The following is a 16,134-nucleotide window of genomic DNA, read 5'->3' on the forward strand; positions in this document are numbered from 1 at the left end:
GCAAGAAGTACATGACTGTCATATTAACCATTACCACCAGGAAAGAAAACCTGGACACCTGAAAGAGGTCTCTTTCTGAAGGCTGGTTCACTAGATTCACTCTATCAGATTCCTCATTTTGTTGAAGTAGTCACATTTTAAATTCTTACGTCAAGGCTCTTATCTACAGAATGTGCAGGCAACAAAATGATAGCATTTACCAGCTTTATTTCTGTCATCACTTTCCATGTGGAGGACGCCATTTGACTTGTCACTTGCTTATTTGTTTGGGGCAGCCCACATGCTCCACCTCTGAGGTCATATTCATCGGGCTCTTCAACATATCCAAGTGAGAACCACACTATCATGTCACTGGTGGAAAAACTCTGTAGGGGGCATCACTGAATTAATTTCTTGAATACGTCAGTGCTCCCTCACAGTGCTGGGCATTTAGTTTCATGACCTCTCCTCCCCAGCTCTCACCAAATAGGCCTCAGCCAATAAGTGAATAAATATTTACCAGGGGATAGGTATCTGCAAGAGGCTGTGTACGTGGTCTCTGGTCTTGGGATGTACTGCAGTCTGCTTAGAGAGAAAAGAAAGATATCATTGAAAAGATGGCCAAGAGTCAGCCTTGGTCCTGCTGGGGGGAATTTCCCTCTCCGGCCTCCCTTTGGAGGTAGGATGCCTCCACCCAGGCCCATGTCCTGGTTGACAGCAATGCATGTGAGCCCGCCCCTCCATGTCAGCACTACACAGAGCTTGTGCCCTTGGCCCACTGGAAGGTGGGCCTTGAGCATTGAGATATCTGATCCCATCATGAGTGTTGTCCTGAGAAAGCTGATGGAAGATGACCCGGAGGATATGCAGCCTACCCTTTTCAGCTGGATGCAAAAGACACAGCGATTCCCCCCGGTGACTTAAGTGATGGTGGGTTTACTAGAATAGCTGACCCCCAGAGCCTCAGGAAACATAGTGGAGCTGGAGCTCACAGAGATGGGCTCTGGATGATTCCAGGCTCCACAGCAGCTCTGGGGCCTCAGATGGGGAAGGAGGCAGGGATTCTTACCTGTGTACTTTGCCTTTGATGTGCCAGGTGCACACCCTGGCGCCTGCCCTCCCCTTGTCTCCCCACCCACTGACTAGTTCTTTCCACCCATTGGTGTCTTTTCCTCTTCCTTGTAGTTTTTGGTGACTCTTCTTCATAGCTCTGCTTCCTGATCACTTATTCCACCACCTGCCCACTCCATAAAGCATCTAACAGTTGCAACTCCTGTTGCTCACTGCCTCCTCCTCAGTTCTCCTCAGTTCAGAGAGGATCCTTTTATCTGCCTGGCACATCTTTTTACACTGAGGCTGCATGTCTGCTGCTGGCCACCGTCTGAAATAACGTGTCTGGTCAATGCCTACCGAGATACAAGTAGCCATGGTTGTGAGCAGGGTGAGGGCAAAATTTCAGAGGTGAAGGGCAAAAGTACAGAAGTGATAAGGCACAAAAGTACTGCTGGCTAAGGTTGCCTCTGCAGGGCTGTGAGCAGGGCTGCTTCTTCCGCAACAGCCCATGGCCTTAACAGATACCAAAACTGACATTGTCCCACCTTCTTCAGCTCATTAGACCCTCTCCACCCCTCCTCCCCATTTTGCTGGCCTCTTTTAAAACTGCTTTTATAGTTATGCTATGAAATGATGCCTCTGCACTCACCAAATGTGTTCCTATAAACACTTTCACATGAAGTGCATTAAATTATCCATTGTGGGATGCATTTGAGGATGCTGCTCAGTATTTGATCAGTAACCTTTTATGAGGACTGATGGGAGAGATTTCTCTCATGTCTTAAGAGGAATTGCTGTGCTTTTCCTGAACAAGTGGTTTGCATTTGCCTGTTGGATATGCCTCCAAGAAGGTCAGTGTGAGTCTGCAGCAAGTTTACATGGCTTTAATATATGGATTTTGTGTACAACCTCTTAATCTTATTTTTTTAATCTTTTTTTTCTTCTCCCCACATCAAATTTTTGAAATGAGATGGAGTATAAATATATTTTAAAATAGAAGTGACCAATAACAGTTATTTGTGTGGCAGATATTGAGCACCTATTTTGTCAGTTGCCTTGACTAAATCACATTTTCTGTGTTAGTATATCCATATTTAGTACAAATTAAATAGGTTTAAAGAAGAAAGCCATCCTTGAGGGAGAGAGTGGTAGCACTTGAGTCCTAAAAGGATGCAAGACTCATCTAGGAGTTTGATCAAGCTGAGCCCACACACCATAGAACAGGAGTATCATACTTTTAGGAAAGAAAGCGTTATGGCTGGGGGCTCTTTATTCCTCAATTCTTTCATTCATCTCAATCTGTGCATTTGAAGTTTATAAAGCAAAAGGAGAAAATTAGCACAGAAAATATGCCACAATCACCAGAGAGATTTACTGAGAGTTTATTGCTTTTGAAGTTTTTATTTTAAAATTTTAGAGGTACAGTCAATCATGATTTGCTCAACATATGAACAAGTTACAAATAATGCCCAGTCAATTATAAACAACGCACATATTTCTTGTACTAACTTGCGGAAATCGTAAGGATTTATCTCAGACAGATGTAGCTCATGGAAATTTTTCTGTCCTGGGCCTGTCTCCTTTGGGTGCTTTGATTCAGGGAAATAAATTCTCGAGTATCTGCTTTAGAGGGATCTGATTTTTAGAAAAAAACAGATAAACTACAAGGGTTCTCCCTGTTGCCCACCCTGTTCCCAGCCCTTCTCACTCCACTCTTTGGAGACAGCTCAAAGAAGGCAGGGGTAGCGCATCTGGGCTTTCAGCCAGACAGGTACGAGAAGGCAGGCTCACTGGTAGGGACAGAGGCATCATACTGTGATAGACTCTAGAAAAACTGGTCCCTTGGGATTATCTTTGCACTGTCCACTCCCTCTGAAAAACTCAGAGTTGAATGCAATTACTGTTTACATTACCGTATTTTAAGAATTATGTCATACTGAAATCTCCTTTTTCAGAACAAACCTCGCATTTTCAGGGTCTCACCTGCCTGGAGCAGGAATTCGGATGCGGACGGAACACAAGCATCATCTCAGGTCCATAATGCAGTAAAAATTCCATTTCTCCTGAACATAATTAAAAGATTAATTTCTTGCCCTCATGAAGTTGACTGTCACGGGGAAATGGAACTCTGCTAGCTAAAATTAGTTACAAAGCAAGTATCAGAGTACCAACATCTTCAGTTCAAGTACTTCTAAGATGCACTATGTATATTACCTTACTAACTGAATGGGCCAGGCTCAGTGAGGCTTGCAAAACTGTATATTTGATTTAGTGACAGATTAACCTGAGTGGCACTTTTAAGATTGTAAACCTCAAAGAAGCATGGTTTATAATTTGAAAACAGATTCCTGAGAGTCCTTTCCCTGTCAGGGAACTCAGCGACTTCCTTCTTTGTGTGTCTGTGTTTCCAAAAGGACGACATCGGAAAGCTGGGCAAGCTGTTGAGGCATGGCCCTTTCAACGTCTGGACAATTCACAAGGATCGTCATAAGATGACGGATTTCATTCGATTTAAGCCCAGCCAGAGGCAAATCTATCTATTTGAAAGGGGCATTGTATTCTGTAAGATACGAATGGAGCCCGGTGACCAGGGGTTATCTCCTCATTACATCTTTAAGAAGTCTATGAAGGTAAAGGGGGTCCCTTGCACTGGAGGGGGCGAGTCATCAGAGATAGAGATCGTTATCCTTCTTTTACAGAGAAGAACCTGAAGCCTAGAGAAGGGAAGTTAACATGACAAATGCCAAACAGCAGAGTCAGAATCCACACTTGTCCTCAGTCACTAAGCAGGGCCAGGGCTGGCATGAAGGTGCATTTATGCTAAGTGGAGGAAAGGGATTGCATGTCAGCCTGTCTGGATGAGCTAATTAGAACAAGTAACTTCTTCCCTCCAGGCAGAAGAGAGAAGGACTTAGTGATTAGAGTGTGGGCTGGATTTCAACTTCCACTTGCCTTTCTCAACCGGGCACCTTTGGGTACCACTCTGGGAGGCATCCTGACCGTGGGCCTCTAGGAACACATGTCTGTACCAAGCATTGCATGGGAAAGGTTTCATTGCTATATACGAGACACATAGCACACACTCATGCACGTGGACATACCATTTTTAATGCATATAGGTGCTCTCGTGACTCAAGTTGTTAATTTATTCATAATAGCCTTTGTTGTTTGTGTTTGTTAATGGTTTCTAATTCAGTTACTATGTGGAGATTTCTAAAATATTTGTGTGTCAAAGGAGAGATGATCTCTCTACTTAAAACTCACAGGCTATAGCTCTACATATGGAAAGATATAGTCTGTGTTACCCTTTGAAACAGACAGGACAGATAACCCTGTACCAGATTGTGTTCTCTGCTGCCTTGGGGTCACTAACAGGGGAAAGCAAAATACTTGAAAGGAAGATGGACTAAGAGGGCTGTCGAAAGTGGGAAGGATTAGAGTGCCTGAAGACTATGGTATAGAAAATTTATCTTCTTTTTTTTTCAATAGTTGATGACACTTTCAATTTGCCAACTTGGAAGGGGGAGCAACAAAAAGTTTGAAATTGCTAACCGAAATGGACTGGAGAAATACATCCTGCAGGTAAAGCCAATGCCTTTCCCACAGGTGTCCTCTACTCTTTCCCTATTATATTCCCATGACTTGGCAAGTGTTTTCCATCTTGTTGTTTTAAAGGTCACTCAGAGAAAAAGCCCTGTGCAATGAATAGTCGAGGTGATCCCATGCTCATAGTATTTTCTTATCTGTATTGCAGGCCGCTTCAAAAGAAATCAGAGATTGTTGGTTTTCAGAAATAAGTGAATTGCTGATGGAACAACAAAACAATGTAAAAGGTAGAGTTACCTCTGCTGACTTCAGTCTGGAGAGTTATATTGATTCCAACTTTGTGATGGGTGTGCAGACTGGGGATGTTTTAAGAATATGATTTGCCAGGAAAATAACTGTAGCCACATTTTCACAAGTCCCTGGAAGCACCTGTGCATGCTTTAGGTCAAATGGTGTTTTCTCCTGTGGTTGTGTATGTGTGTGTGTGTGTTCCTTTTTGCTGTGTTCCTCCACCTTTCTCAATCAAAAAATCCCAAAGTCACCAAAGAAAATGTTAACAGAGATTCAAATGGCCAATACTACCTTTCAGAAGTTATACCACTTTTTATTAAAAAATACAGATTTAATTCACAAACTATAAAATGCACCCTTTTAAAGTATGCAATTCAGTGGGATTTAGTCTAGTCACAAGATTGTATAAGCATTACTGCCATCTATTTCCAGAACATTTTCATCACCCCAAAAAGAAATCCCTGTACCCATTAGCTGTCACTTCCTATCTCTCCCCTGTCCCCTAGCCCCTGATAACCACTAATCTACTTTTTGTCTCTATGGATTCTCCTCTTTTGGACATTTTATATAAGTGGAATTTTTTAAATGTGGCCCTTTTTGTCCAGCATCTTTCACTTAGCATAATATTTTCAAGGTTCATCCATGTTCTGGCATGTATCAGTACTTCATTCCTTTTTATGATGCAATAATTATTCATTGTATGGGTATACCATATTCGTTTATCCATTCATCAGATGATGGGCATTTGGTATGAGTGAGAGCTTAGGGCTTTCTGGGATCTTTCCTGAGCATGTACAGACCCCTAAATATGTACATGGCCTGCTAGAGTTCCAGGAATATTTTGGAGCTTTTCAGAGTCCTTCTTGGCATCTCATTCCCAAGCTTTTCCTTTTAAACTTCTAAAACTTTTTGGTTAGCCTATTATTTGCCCCAACTCTTGTCCAATGCCTCAGGCAGCCAAGAAATTAAACAACTGCCTCTAATTGTTTTCCACAATTTCATACTGGACAAGTTCTGAGTCAGGTCTAATAAAGATAGCCTTGCAAGTAGAAGTATCTCAGGGAACTGCCAGACAGATAAAATCATGATAATTCTCTGGGAATGAAGCTTTGAAGGCGCTCCAACCCTGTTCTGCCCCCTCCCATGGCTGTCAGGCTGCTGGTTTTTACCATGATTGTAGACTGTTGGCTTCCAAAGCTACCGTGGAGCTGGAAGGGAGGTGGGGTAGGTATGGGACAGCTTAAAACACCACAAGGCTCACTGTTCTTACTCATATTCAGCTATTTTTCTTGAATAAATACTTTCCATATTACTACAAACCTTAGTTAATTTCCAGAGATCTGAAAAAGTTGTTTCTGACCATTTTTTGTCTATTTTCTCCATGGTTTTATGAGGAAAGAAATTTTGGAGGTTGTTTCTCCACTGTTTTCACTGATATTACTCACTGTACTCCTTTTAATAATTAACAAATCATTACTGAGTAAGCTTTACTTTATATATTTGATTTTTTCAATTGAACCTCAGAACATCAGGGATATTTGGTGGGGAAATCCACGCCAAACTTCATTGATTGAGTTCTAATATTTCCTTCAGGTAATGTTGGTACAATTAAGAAATGTCAGTCTTGTATGGAAAATTTCTCTCATCATTTATACTGGCAATGGTTTGTGTGTGTGGTAAGAAAAACTGTGTAAAAATGAAAAAAATACACATTATCTTCAGAGACTTAGCAGGGATGCAACCATTTCACACTCTTCCTGCCTCTTCTCTGATCATCAGATAGTCAGGAGAATGTGAGAGTAAGATATGGAAAAGATAAACTAAGAAGTGTGATAGGAAAACCACCACATCCCTTTTCTGTCACAACCACCAAGTGAAATAAGTTCTTGATTTCAGCTGGTTCTTGATTTCAACGGTAGGTGTTGAAATAGTAACAAGATTTTAGTTAGTATAAAATGGGAAAAACTATTACTTACTTTGCTTTTGAACTATTAATACTGTGTTAAATATATGTTATGATAATTGAGTATATGTGCCCTGGAGGCAGAAGAGAAAAAGCTATGACAGCTCTAGTAGAAAATTTACTTGTTATCCCAGAAACAACATTTTAGTCAACAGATTGTTTCTAGAAATCCTTACTCTCTCAATCAAGTGTTTCTTAGAATGTAGTTCAGGAACCAACCACATGAAAATTACTTGAAGGGCTTCTTAGAAAAACAGGCTTCTGGGCCCTACCCCAGAACTATGGAATTAGAATGGCCAGGGTTAGTGCCTGGGGTATGCATTTTATCTTTTTAAAGTGTTTGGATAGAGGCCTTATATCACAATTTTATTAAACAGCTTTATTCAGAGTATACTATTTGATAAATTTTTTTAGCTTCTTGCATAAGTAACCATACTTACAATCTTCCTCACCTTCATTCAATCCTCAACCCCAACACACTGATTTTTTTAATTATTTTTTTAAGTCACTGAAGAATAAACTTAATGACTGAAACTTTTATAGGTCCCAGATAGGGATCTGGGTATTCTTTAAGTATTCAATAGACTACTATTGACTTGGGCTTATCATATTTGGCATAGCTAGGTGAAGCTTGCAGAGGAGTGTCCTCCAGGACAGCCTCTTGACTCTATTTGAACTCTCTTAGCCATTAAAACCTTTATTTTGTTGCCTTCCTTTTCCCCTTTTTGGTCAAAAAGGCAATCTCGGTCCCTTGATGCCAGGTCAGGCTCATTCCCAGAATCAATGTCCCATGTCACCAGGAGGTCATTCATCTTGGGGATCCTGTCCCATGTCAGGGGCAGGGGTGATAAATTTATTTGCAGAGTTAGACTTAGAGAGAGAAAGTCCACATTTGAGCAACAAAAGAGGTTCTCTGGAGGTGACTCCTAGGCATAATTATAGGTGGGCTTAGCTTCCCCTTTACAGCTGTAAGTTTCACCCAAGCAAGCTCAATATTGAGGGCCCAACTTATAATGCAGGGGGTTCCTAAGTTCACATAGCATATGTCATGTCCACAATAATCCATCCATATCTCGCATTATCATGACTTAGCTGTACAATCCTCATCAGTCTCCACTTTAAACAATTCTCATGACCCAAACATCTCTTAGCTCCTGTCAGCCCTCAATTATTTGTCCCTAATATTTGTGCAAAACTAGTATGGTATTCCTATTAATTATAGTCCCTAGTATGCAATATTTAGATTTTTCCCATATATATAAATTTTGACTCATGTACACAGCTGTGAAAACATCACCATAATCAAGATAATAAACACATCCATTACCCCTAAAAGTTTCCTCTTGCCCCATCCCCACCACTCCCCAGGTAATCACTTTCTTTTGCTATAGATTAGTATGCAATTTCTAGAATTCCATAAGTATAATCATACAGTATGATTTGGGGGGGGAGGCTGGCTTTTCTTATTCAGCATGATTATTTTGAGTTTTATCCATGCTGCTTCATATATCAATAGTTTGTTCTTTTTCATTGCTGAGTTGTATTCCATTGTTTGGGATATATCCTCAGTTCTTTTTATCCATTTACTGTTAATGAACAGTTGGATTATTTCCACTTTGGGGCTATTTTGAATAATGCTGCTATAAATATTCAAGTACAAGTTTTGTGTGGACATATGTTTTGTTTTCTCTTGGGTAAATACATTTGGTTAGACCAAATGGCAGGAGTATATTTAACTTATTAAGGAACTGCCAAACTATTTTTCAAAGTGGTTGTACCATTTTACATTCCTGCAGCAGTGTATGGGAATTCCACTTGTTCCACATCCTCACCAACATTTGGTGCTATCGGTCTTTTTAATTTTAGATATTTTAATAGGTGTGTTGTGGCACCTCACTGAAGTTTTAATTTACATCTCCCTAGTAACTAATGGGCAATCATCCTTTCATGTGCTTCTTCCCCATCCATATATATTCTTTGGTGACATATCTGTTCAAATCTTCTGCTCATAATTTTCTTATTATTTAGTTTTGAGAGTTTTTAAAAATATATCCTGGATACAGGTCCTTTATTAGATATGATTTCCAAATATTTTCTTTCAGCATATGGCTTATCTTTACATTCTCAGTGTATTTTGAAGAGCAGAAGATTTTAATTTTGATAAAGTCCAATCTAAAAAATTTTTATGTATCATGCTTTTGGTGTCATGCCTAAGAAATCTTTGTGTAACCAAAGGTCACAAAGATTTTCTCCTATGATTTCAGAGATGAAAGATAGGTTCAGAGATGTTTAGCCCAACTCTTTCTTTTGGTAGATAAGGAAAGAGAAGATTAATTTCACACATTTGGTTGGCAACAGTGCCAGCTCTCCTAAGCCTGGTTCACCAAGCAAGGGCTGGTGAAATGATGCTGTGCCGGTTTGTATATATTATATCCCCCAGAAGAAGCCATATTCTTTAATGCAATCTTGTGGGGAAAGATTTATTAATCTTTCTGATTAGGGTGTGACCTTTTGATTGAGTGTTTCCATGAAGGTGTGACTCAATCAACTGTGGGCTAAACCTTTGATTAAATTATCTCCATGGAGATATGGACCCTACCCATTCAGGGTGGGTCTCAATTAAATCACTGTAGTCCTATAAGAGAGAGACATTTCGGAGATGGCCATTAAAAGCTGATGCTTGGAGATGCGGACAGAAGGACATTTGGAGATGCTAAGCTAAGAGATGCTAGCCCAGAGTTTTCTCTGGAGAAACTATGAGAGGACCCCCAGATGGTTAGATGCACAGGAGCTGAAGAGGCTAATGAAGAAAAGCCCAGAGACATTTTGGAGAATCCATTTTGAAACGTAACCCGGGAAGAGCAGACGCCAGTCACGTGCCTTCCCGGCTGACAGAGGTGTTCCGGATGCCCTTGGCTGTTCTTCAGTGAAGGTACCATATTGTTGATGCCTTAGTTTGGACACTTTTTTGGTCTTAGGACTATAACTTTGTAACCAAATAAAACCCCTTTTATGAAAGCCAATCCATTTCTGGTACTTTGCATTCTGGCAACCTTAGCAAACCAGAACAGATGAAATAAGTGATACAAACAGCAAGGGCTCTAAGAATTCAGGGAGGCCCACAGTGACCTGTGTGAGTGAGAGCAGGAGCCAGGACCTTGGACTGGGCCCTAAGAGGAGACAAGACTCACATGGCAGAATGCAGCCTCAAAGGGCATCCAGGCCATGGAGGGAGGGTGGTTTCCAAGGTTCTAAGATCGGGAACATTAGTACCTTACGTCTGTCTAGCACTTTACAAAGCTCCGACACACACAACATTATCACCTCAGTTCATTCCTACAGACCCTTACAACCCCTTTCAATCTTTGGGGATTTTTTAACATAACTCTGGTGCTCTGTGGGCAAAACATGCAGGGAACTCAGCGACGTGGGCTTCTAAGGCAACAAGAGGGACACTAGGAACAGATGAGGGATGGGGAAATTAATGTGGCTGTGGACACAGTATCTCTGGGAAACAGCCAGGTAGAAGAGTGCATTGTATCCACAGGGTATGACAGAGTCAGATAGTGTTTGAGCAGGAAAGAGAAGAATGTAATCCGATGGATGGGGTACAGCAGTCCAAGGAGTCGAGGAGGGAGGCAGGCCTTGTGGTTTGGGTTTGTGGGTTTATGGCATGACCACTGGGAGGTCTAATGTTCCAGTTTGCTAATGCTGCCATTTATGCAAAATACCAGAAATGGACTGACTTTTATAAAGGGGGTTTATTTGGTTACAAAGTTACAGTCTTAAGGCCATAAAGTGTCCAAGGAAAGGCATCAACAACAGGGTACCTTCACTGAACTATGGCCATTGGTGTCCAGAAAACTTCTGTTAGCTCGGAAGGCATGTGGCTGGCATCTGCTTGCTCCCAGGTTACATTTCAAAATGGCATTCTCCAGAATGTCAGCTTTCAACAGCCGTCTTCAAAATGTCTCTCAGCTACAGCTTCTCTCCGATCCTTCTGTCTGAGCTCTTACACTGTTCAGGTAAACTAATCAAGACCCAGGTTGAATGGGCGGGGCCACACTTCCATGGAAACATTCAATCAAGAGGTCACACCCTAATCAAAGGTGTCACTCACAGTTGGGTGAGTCACATCTCCATGGAAACAACCTAATCCCAATATCCCACGAGATTGGATTAAAAGATCATGGCTTTTTCTTGGGGGACATAATATATCCAAACTGGCACATCTAGGGAAGCCGTAAGGAAAGACCAGCCCAACAAGGAAGGGCTGTGGCAGCAGGAAGCTTTGTAGGGCCCCAGTGCAGTGAATGGGATATAAGGTAAAGCCCTAGTCCTGGCAGAGAACAGAGTATGAGGCAGGGAATGCAAAGCCACAGGCCCATCCTAGCAACTGCACCAACACCTGCCAGTTACCAGCGTAATACAGGGTGGACCTAGGAACCTTTGAACTTCACTGAGCTGCTTCTATGCTAGCGTATTCAGCAATGATTTAGAGACAAGCTTGAGACATTCACAGATAGAGCAGAGGGAAATGAGATTAAGAGAGGAGATAGCAGACCTCAGACATCAGGCTGAGCAGTTTGCCTTCTATGCCACTGAAGGCAATGAGGAGCCATTGGAGGTGGAGACCACAGCTTATGTTGTTCTTATAGCAAGGGAAACACCTGAATAAAGAATGTGATCATCACCCCAGGGGTGTGAGTTTTCCCTCACCAAGTTATGTAGTAGTTTGGGCCCAGGTGGGGAAAAAATGAGCATTTAATAGGCACATTATTATTACTTACTTCAGTACTAATGGAGCTGTCAAAACTTGGATGGATTCAGGAGCAAGGCATGCCAGGAATTCAGCAGGATGGGCCTGAGAAATGGGAGAGGATTCTAGGACGGAGGGAGCCAGGGACTGCAGGAACTTTTTCTGAGGTCCTAGGAAAATTAGGCCGAGCAATATATACACACTTTTATATAGTTTTATAATATCTCCCTATGTGTGCATGAGTGTGTAAGATCAATATATAAAATCCATTCAAATTGGGTTAAATTTGAGAGTGCCGATGCTGTTTTGTTTAATTTCAAGTCAAGGGGCTCTACAGTTGGAAGCAAGCACTAGGTGTGTCCAGATATTTTTTTTTTTCACCATGTTTTCTCCAACACTTTTACTCCTATATATATATATTTTCCTACAATTTTATAGAGTTATATTCACATACCATACATTTATCCACAGTATACAATCAGTTGTTCATGGTATCATCATGAAGTTGTACATTTATCACCACAATCAGCACTTGAACATATTGATTACTACAAGAAAAACTGTTTTTTTTAGCAATAAGAAAAAAATGATAAAAAGAAAAATAATATGTCCAGATATTTTTAAAGAAGCAGCAAATGCTGCAGATAGTTAATATTGAGTCTACACAATTACTCTTATTCTTTTTTCACTCTTAGTTTATGACAAAGGATTTCCAGTTTTTTAAAGAAATATCAGTTTCCTGTCCCCACTGCCAGTCTAGGGTATCCTTTCTAATCCTTCCCTGCTCTGCTGCCAGTTGAGATCATAACTGCCATTGTGAAACCTCCCTTACTTGCCCTTGCTTCTGGCTGTTTTCTTGAGCTTTCCTCTAAAAACCTCCAATTCTACTCCTCTTTTCTCCCTTCCCTCATTCGGCTGCCCTGCCTCCTGCTTTGCTGCTGTGCCTACCCTCTGGTTTTAGCTCCTTCAACTTCCCTCACTCCTCCTAGACACTACTCATCATCACGCTGCCTCTCTTCCTTCCTTCTTGTCTGGGAGAATTATCACTCACACATCTTTCCTAGGTTAGGTCCTCACTTGGGATAAGGTGCTCCTTATCCCATCTAGTCCTTCTCAATTATAAACTTTCCCCATGTGGATTCCTCTCCATGTCCAAGGCACTCAGGAGATACCCAATAAATGCTTGTTGAATAAACTTGTAGATGGTGATCCAGTTCAGGTACAGGAGCCTGCTTAGTGTTTCTAGTCTTGTTTAGCCTGATCCCAGTGGAGCCACCAAAGGCCCTAAGCCAAAGAGATGATGGAGGAGGTGGGAAGGACCAAGGACTGCTGGTAGACAGCTTAGTGTCCTCTCTGTCCGACGCTCTTATGGAGTATCTCTACTACGGTGCCTAACATGCCATAGTATAATTTTATGATGTGTTTAAAGTTTTTCTCCCTACTAGACTATGAATTCCTCTAGGACATGGAGGTTGTCTTATTTGTTTTAGCTTCCCTCGGGCCTCATCTAGTGCCTGGCACTTGTTTCGGGACTCAGTAAATGTTTAGCAAATAAACAAATGAAAGAACTCATTGAATGATTCAGTCAGGCTGGCAAAGTAGTCTGCTAGCCAAGCCAAGGGGTGATGAGGTTTAGGTCAGGGCACATCTTATTCCTCTTTGGACCTCCACTGCCTGCCTAGTGGTGTTTATTCTTTAAACTAATCTAACCCAGAGCAACTATAATAGTTGGAATTCCAGGCCAGGAAAGAAGGAAGGAGGGAGCTATAGTGAGCTAGAGAAACAGTTTTTTGAGATGTGAGAAAATCTCTCCCACGTTAATATTTGCAGCCAGCTAGATGTTAACTCTATAAAAGCCAGTGGGCCCCTTAAAAATTACCTTGTTGAATGCCTCTGCCTTCGTAGAGCCTGCAGCAGATCTAAGACTAAAGATAGAGGAGGAGAGTGAAGAAGGTCCTGGGGCTTGATTCCAACAGCTAGCGCTCCTCCAACTGATGCAGGGAGGAACGTATGTGCCATTCTTTCCAACGATTCAATGTTTGTGTATATTTTTCTAAAGCAAAGGCAATGGAGTACAACTTGTACCTTGGATTGAAAATATAAAAAGAGATACTAGCAGCAAGGAATACCCGGTCCCCAGGACCCATGGAATTAAAGGTAGGATCCAACAGGAGACTGGTTCACAGAAGCAGTGGAGTAGAACCTGCTGCTTAGAAGCTGAGGTCCTGGCCTTTCCTTAATTATGAGGTTGAGAAAGCAAAATCGCATTAGGTACTATCGATTTGGTATAAAATCCATTTCCTGCTATTCTGATCTCATTAGGCAAGAATGAAAATGAAGGACAAAAGTGTCTTTGGAAGAGCTGCCCTCTTTAGGAAACGGTTATAGGGATAAGAGCATTGTTGGAATATCCTTGCTTTGGAATAAGGACACAGTATGGTGGCATTTTATTCCTTGCTGTATCCAGGATTTATGGATTTCACCTCTCCCAAAGCTTTTCATGAAAAGGTTAGAAGTTCCTTGAGACAGGTGCTTTTCACCACAGGACTTCAGCTGTAACCTCTTTGTACCTCAGTTTTCCTGTAGGTAAGAACCCCCTGTATGGGATCAAAAAAAAAAAAAAAAAAAAAAAAAAGGTATGGAGGCATTTTTATATTTTATAGTTGAATGACATAATAGTAGATTATTTGTTTTGGGGGCTTTGAATATGCTATTTTTGTTGTCTTTTCTTGCTTTGGCTGTTGAAAGATTATCTTTTCTAAAAGACCATCTACTTTACTCACTTATCACTGTCCATATTCAAAGCCTTGGAAATTTTGATTTGAGGTTTTGGTTTTAGGCTATTATGTGATTAACTTGGTGAACATGAAGTATCTCTTCAGCCACATGCTTGATTTGGAATAGGCCTCTGGGAGGAGTTTTAGTTCAAAATGCATTGTGCCCCTATAAAGTACAAAAAGTTGCTAAACAAACACACACACACAGACCGCCATACCCCAGGGCAAAGCTAACTAATAAAAGTTTCTTTCTCAGGCTTCTAGGCTCTTGGATGCTAATGAGCATGAAATGGCAAATTAAACAGGAAGAGGGTCACATAATTTTAAAAATTGGTTGTTCAGTCTTGGTCAACAAATATTAATAGCAATGCTGTTTAATAAGGCAGTGATTCTCAATTAGGGAGTGTGTGTGCATTATAAAATTTTATATTTGGAAAATGAAAAATGGCCTATTTTCTCTAGTACAGACCAGAGAAAGTAAGGCTTGAGAAAATCTTGGCTGGTGAGGGTTCACAGAATATAATCCCTGAATCTTGTTTTTTGTAATGATAAGGCTTGTCCCACCATACGATGGTGAGCATAAGATTTTTATGATTTCTTTTCTTGTGGATACCTTGGATTGGTTTGCTTGTAAAAAAACAAAAAAGGCTATTGAAAGGTGTTCTAGTTTGCTAATGCTGCCGGAATGCAAAACACCAGAAATGGACTGGCTTTTATGAAGGGGGTTTATTTGGTTACAAAGTTACAGTCTTAAGGCCATAAAGTGTCCAAGGTAAGTTATCAACAATCAGGTACCTTCATTGGAGGATGCCAGTGGTGTCCAGAAAACCTCTGTTAGCTGGGAAGGCACGTGGCTGGTGTCTACTCGAGTTCTCTAGGCTTCAGCTTCTCTTCAAAATGTCGCCCTTAGTTGCTCTTGGGGCGTTTGTCCTCTCAGCTTCTCTGGAGCAAAAGTCTGCTTTCAAAGGCTGTCTCCAAAATGTCTCTGTAAACTGCAGTTCCTCTCACTGCTCCTGTGCATTCTTCAAAGTGTCCCTCTTGGCTGTAGCAAGCTCGCTCCTTCTGTCCGAGCTTATATAGTGCTCCAGTAAACTAATCAAGGCCCATGCTGAATGGGTGGGGCCACACCTCCATGGAAATTATCCAGTCAGAGTTATCACCCACAGTTGGGTGGGGCACATTTCCATAGAAACAACCTAATCCAAACATGCCAACTTAATCCCCACTAATATGTCTGCCCCACAAGAGTGCATCAAAGAATATGGCTTTTTCTGGGGGACATAATATATTCAAACTGGCACAAAAGGTAAAACCGGATTTTCCATCTCTAATTTACTGTGGTAATTTGATTGTCACATCCCAGTTTCCCTTTACTAGTTTGAAAAACTTAAAATGAAGGAAGACTCCTTGGTATTAGACTCCTCTTTCATTCACCTGGGTTCCTATAGATGAAGAAAAAGTGTGTTAAGACTTCCATCCTCAACCTGGAAGGTTGTTTATTTAACAAATGACTCTCAAGATTATTAGTGACTATTAGAAAATTGAGCCTATCAAACCTTGTCAAGTGATAAAGTATATCTTATTTTTTAGATATATAACTCCTTTTCTTATGTGCCAAGAATCCCTTAAAGAGACTTTTAAAAGACCCTTTGCTTGAGGACAGAAGGGTCAACATTGACACAATATACAAAGTCACTCATCACTAGAAATTATGAGCCAATTGATAATTTTATAATTCCTCCTTCATCCAAAACATAACAATGTGG

At 41.1% G+C, this 16,134-nt stretch overlaps 1 protein-coding gene across 5 annotated transcripts in view; it reads left to right on the plus strand.

Moving 5' to 3' along the window:
- Positions 1–16,134, plus strand: part of MCF2L2 (MCF.2 cell line derived transforming sequence-like 2) — a 337,731-nt gene that overhangs the window by 308,119 nt on the left and 13,478 nt on the right. For all 5 annotated transcript variants that reach the window (XM_037839691.1, XM_037839680.1, XM_037839694.1 and 2 more), the window contains 3 exons: positions 3,447–3,662; positions 4,522–4,614; positions 4,787–4,865. In XM_037839691.1, coding sequence (XP_037695619.1) covers positions 3,447–3,662; positions 4,522–4,614; positions 4,787–4,865 — 388 coding nt within the window. The remainder of the gene's footprint in view (positions 1–3,446; positions 3,663–4,521; positions 4,615–4,786; positions 4,866–16,134) is intronic.

Source organism: Choloepus didactylus, chromosome 1 (genome assembly GCF_015220235.1).
Source record: "Choloepus didactylus isolate mChoDid1 chromosome 1, mChoDid1.pri, whole genome shotgun sequence".
Classification (NCBI taxonomy): domain Eukaryota; kingdom Metazoa; phylum Chordata; class Mammalia; order Pilosa; family Megalonychidae; genus Choloepus; species Choloepus didactylus.